Source organism: Porites lutea, chromosome 3 (assembly GCF_958299795.1).
Source record: "Porites lutea chromosome 3, jaPorLute2.1, whole genome shotgun sequence".
Lineage (NCBI taxonomy): Eukaryota > Metazoa > Cnidaria > Anthozoa > Scleractinia > Poritidae > Porites > Porites lutea.
Genome location: NC_133203.1, coordinates 40,101,485 through 40,106,484, shown reverse-complemented (window position 1 = coordinate 40,106,484; position 5,000 = coordinate 40,101,485). Strand labels below are relative to the sequence as shown.

The 5,000-nt window shown below is 37.2% G+C and overlaps 1 protein-coding gene across 1 annotated transcript in view; it reads right to left on the bottom strand.

The window, feature by feature from the left end:
* The window catches only part of LOC140932290 (uncharacterized), a 32,531-nt gene that overhangs the window by 14,319 nt on the left and 13,212 nt on the right, over window positions 1–5,000 (bottom strand). Inside the window, exon 3 of the mRNA XM_073381911.1 lies at window positions 1,192–2,040. Within this exon, the coding sequence (XP_073238012.1) occupies window positions 1,192–2,040 (849 nt within the window). The remainder of the gene's footprint in view (window positions 1–1,191; window positions 2,041–5,000) is intronic.

Genomic DNA, 5,000 nt, shown 5'->3' with positions numbered 1-5,000 from the left:
TTGCAATCTTAGATTGGTTTAGTCCTTGATGCAACAAATAATCAAATTTCGGAACGCGTGACGAACCCCTAAGAACGTTTCCGTGGGAGGCTACCTGTCCGCAAGAAAACGCTTAAACGATAGAAATACGATAGCATCCCTTACACGGAATGCGCTGAATGGTGTAACAAAAAATCTTCGTCGCTGCGAATGTCTAAATAATCAGAAAAACAGTTCAAATTTGGCTTGAAAAGTTTAATTTTCGTTGTGTATAACAGATAAATTGGTGTCAAGTGGGTTTGATCTCAGCCAGACTGGTTACCAGGCAAGGACTAACGAAACTCGCCAAGAGATCAAAGGCATTAAAAATCGAATTTGAACCACAAATTACTTGGTTTTATTTTCTTGGAATTATTAAGTTGACCATAAAGTTGTAGTAATATCAAGCAACTTACTGGGATGGGGCACGTTATACTGTCAGACTTAATACACAGGGCCTGTTAACACCAATAAATAATTCTCCAAGGCATTTTAAAATAGGTCATTGTGGTTCTTTATAAGAACAGTTATTATAAACAGTTATTATAATAACTGGAGAGTTCCAGAAACCACGGCTATGAGAACATTATAAATACAAGACTGTAGAATATGGATGAAACTAAGAAAGCATTTCTTTACATTGCAAGAAAAAAGTCTCTTTCCATTCGTATCATGAGAAGTCATAGTCTTCTACAAGTGGTCACGTACAGAAGTTGTTCTTTCATCGTTTATTCCAACTTGATACTCATATACATCGAATGAACCAAAGTATGAAAGCAACATGCTTTAAACAAAACCTTTTATAGTTGAAAACTTAAAACAAACAAAAGAGACGAACTCAAAAAAACCAAAATGTTTTTTTAACGTTAAGAATAATCGTCACAAACATGGGTCATATGATTTTCATAATGTTGAAGAAGAAGAGCCTCACTATTCATCTCCTCTTGACAAATCCAACAGCTGTGTTTCTCAATAATGACTGATCGTGCATCTGTTACACCAGTATTTCCAGTTTCTCCCTTTGTTTGCAGGTTCTCTGTAAAACCTGTGGCCCTAACATCAACTTTTTCACCTACTGCTCTATTTCGTTTACATGATTCCGAACTTTTGGACAGACATTTGTTTTTCTGAGAAAATTTACGTGACTTTTCCTGAGTGTGGTTTCTTTCATGCTTCCCCAGGTTTCGTGCAACGTTAAAACGCTCGCCACACTGTTTACATTCATACGGCTTTTCTCCAGTGTGAATTCTTTTATGTTTCCTTAGGTCTCCTGCTTGCTGAAAACACTTGCCACACTGTTTACATTCGTAAGGCTTTTCACCAGTGTGAACTCTTTCATGACGCTTTAGGTTTCCTTCTTCGCGAAAGCATTTACCACAGTGTTTACATTCGTAAGGTTTTTCACCAGTGTGAACTCTTTCATGGATCCTTAGGTGTCCTGCTAAACGAAAACACTTTCCACACTGTTTACATTCAAAAGGCTTTTCCCCAGTGTGAATTCTTTCATGACACCTTAGGTGTCCTGCTTGACCAAAACACTTGCCACACTGTTTACATTCGTAAGGTTTTTCACCAGTGTGAACTCTTTCATGAATCCTTAGGTGTCCTGCTGCGCTAAAACACTTTCCACACTGTTTACACTGAAATGGCTTTTCCCCGGTGTGAATTCTTTCATGTTTCCTCAGGTGTGCCACTTGACTAAAACACTTGCCACACTGCTTACATTCGTAAGGCTTTTCCCCAGTGTGAACTCTTTCATGCCTCCTTATGTGTGCTACTTGACTAAAACACTTGCCACACTGTTTACATTCGTAAGGTTTTTCACCAGTGTGGAATCTTTCATGAATCCTTATGCATCCTGCTTGGCTGAAACACTTGCCACACTGTTTACATTTATAAGGCTTTTCCCCAGTGTGAACTCTTTCATGAGTCCTTAGGTCTCCTGCTGAGCTAAAACACTTGCCACACTGTTTACATTCAAATGGCTTTTCCCCAGTGTGAATTCTTTCATGTGTCCTTAGGCTTCCTGCCTGACTAAAACACTTGCCACACTGTTTACATTCATAACGCTTTTCTCCAGTGTGGAATCTTTTATGAGCCCTAAAGTGTCCTGCATTGTTAAAACACTTGCCACACGTCTGACACTCAAAGGACATTGAGGTTGCTTTTCTTTTAATGCTATACAGTTAGGATACCTTTGGAAAGATGAAAAACGATAATTAGGTAAATACACATTATTTGTTTTGTTACCGCCAGCATAACCTTTGTGGCCTGGTGGTGAGAGGCCTGAAGTGAGTAGTTTAAAGGTGGTGTTGTCACGGGCATGTGGAAAATTAGAAAACTTTTAAGACACCCGCTCATGAAAAAGTGGTTCCACACCATAAACCAGCTGATTACATACTTAAAATTTTACATGAACCCTTCAAACTGGAGAATCCATTGACAGGGGTCAGTTAATCACTTGTTGACTTAACATTTGTATCTGAGGGTTGGTAAGTTAGTAAGCAAGTAAGTAACTAAAGCATCTATTTATACACTATAAGATTACAGCAATGCTGATGTGGTCATATGAAAAATTATAAAATAATAAAAACAATTTACATAATTAAGAATCTATTAACATAATTAAGAATTTAAAAAAGGTGAAAACGGAATAAAGACTAGCAATAGTACTAAAAAATTACAATGAAGAAAATCTGGAGGACAATTTCTTAACAGAGTGTTTAAAAATTAATTCTCGAAAGAAGAAATTTTTCTCGTATCATTATCTAAATTGTTCCACAGATAAGCAGTCATAATATTATATTCATTTGAACAGACTTCTTGTCTTTGGGGTTGGCATGTTGAGAGATAATTTATTCCCTAAACTGTATTTGGTTTCATGCTTAACTAATGAGACATTAAGTGGGGAAGGCATGCGCTCCTAGTAACATGAGTTAGCTACATGTAGTACATGTAGGTGGTGGAAATAAAATGCCGCAAAGGCTTTCATTTGAAAGTGTTCAAAACGTCTTCAGTTGGTGTGTACCAGTCTAGGCAGTAAATTATTCCATGTGATTTATAAAACAACACACATTTCTAAATGGTAATTAAGGCTCTTCATGCAGCATTCATACAGACAATAGTGGAACTTGCATTACCATAAATCCTCTATGAGGCTATCTGGGGAGTCTTTTTATTTCAAGCATGTTTGATGGAAAGTGTTTAACAGAGAGTGAGGGGAGGGGGTTGATTTATTGAAATGCATAAAGCAAAAAAAGAGACAAAGAAACAGACTAAGGTAACAGTTGCCTCCTTCCTGTTTTGGACCAGGAAAATTTAGCAAACAACCAAACAGTATCCAGAAAATGACATCATAATAAGATTGGAATGCAAAGTGGAAACACTCAAGGACATGATGTTAGAGGTCATGCAGGTAAACATAAAAAACAAATCACAACTTCCAGCTCATGAATAAACCATACAGGATCACTCCACATGAAGTGTTATAGTCATGATTTATTAATACTATCTATAGCTAATTTATTTGGCCAGCAAAGTAAGAGGGTTTATTTTAGAAATTGGCTTATAAGAGGCCCTGAGTAAGTGTCCTGTGGGAACCCTTGTTATTTTGTAGGTGGTTATTTTTCAAAAAGAGGGCCACAGATACACATTTACTAAGCTGAAATAATGAATATATGAATTCAAATCCATTTTTTTCAACTGATTTTGGTCCTTCGATAAGTTTGAAGGGACACAGTCAGCTACAAAACCCCACTGACATGAAGTGTTTACTTCAACCCCAAATCAAATTTTCTACTGCAAAGCAGGTTGGCAACGGCAGTTGAGTAAGACCTGCTTTGGGAAGTCCCATCCCATGGTATAATTTCCTACACTTGACATGGATAAAACCTATACTAATAGTAGAAGGAAACGCTGACAGTCTAGTAGCTCCACTGAAGGCAGCTTAACATCCTCTCCAGTCAACAAGAAACACAAATTCAGCAAAAGTGTTTATTCAGAAAACAACAAACTTTCGAACTCTTCACCGCATTAAACATGGTGGAAGATATTGCTGAAAATTTGAAACTTGTATTTGAAAAACTGGGAAAACTGGGCTAACTAGAATCTCTAATCAACAAAACGCTAAAAAAATGGAAATGGTCAAAACTCAAGTCAATGATTTAACAGCAATCAGTAACGTAAGGGCAAGTGAGGGCAAGAATGCAGTTTCACTCTTTCTCCTTTGACGAGTTGAAAGCTACCCAAGCACAAAGACAAAGAGGCATACAAGGCTGAAATATCCCTCCTAAATAAAGAACTTGCTTACCCAGAAGCCTATTCGAAAAGCCAGGAAAATCAACTTTTTGAAGGTATCAAAGAAGCACTGGCTAGAGAAGGTAATTTTGAAGACACACATTGGTTCTGCTCTTGTTTCTATCATCGACCTTGAAGATTGATCGCCACAAGGAAATTGAATTTCAGAGGTTTCACCACCTTGGAGGAAAAAAAGTTCAAAAAAGCCTAGAATCAAAATTGCTCGCCTCCTTCGTTATGGTGATACACAAAGTAAAGCACAACTTGGTCAATCTCTTCAAGACAACGATTCTACATTTTTGGAGATCTCGCAAAATCAATAGCACTTTCCACTATTTCGAAAAGTAGGCTTTGTCACCTTAGACCCCCGTGTGACTCAGACAAACTGTGCATTCTACTCAAAGGCTTCGTATGAGCAACATGCATTTCCAACATGAAAATTATTCATAAAATTCATAATGAGAGTTTTTAAAATGTTGTTTGAGCTTTATTCTAATATGTAAAAGGCATTACTGCTATAGGGATCAAGACCTGGTTTAGGTAACTCAAATAAATGGTTAAAATCAGAAAATATAGCAGCCTGATGAAAGTAGGCTACTGAAATCAGATCCCTACCTCTGTCTTAGTCAGATAACATTCTATGCACCAAAGCATGACATAAAATTTCTGGCTGTGCAATACTCCAA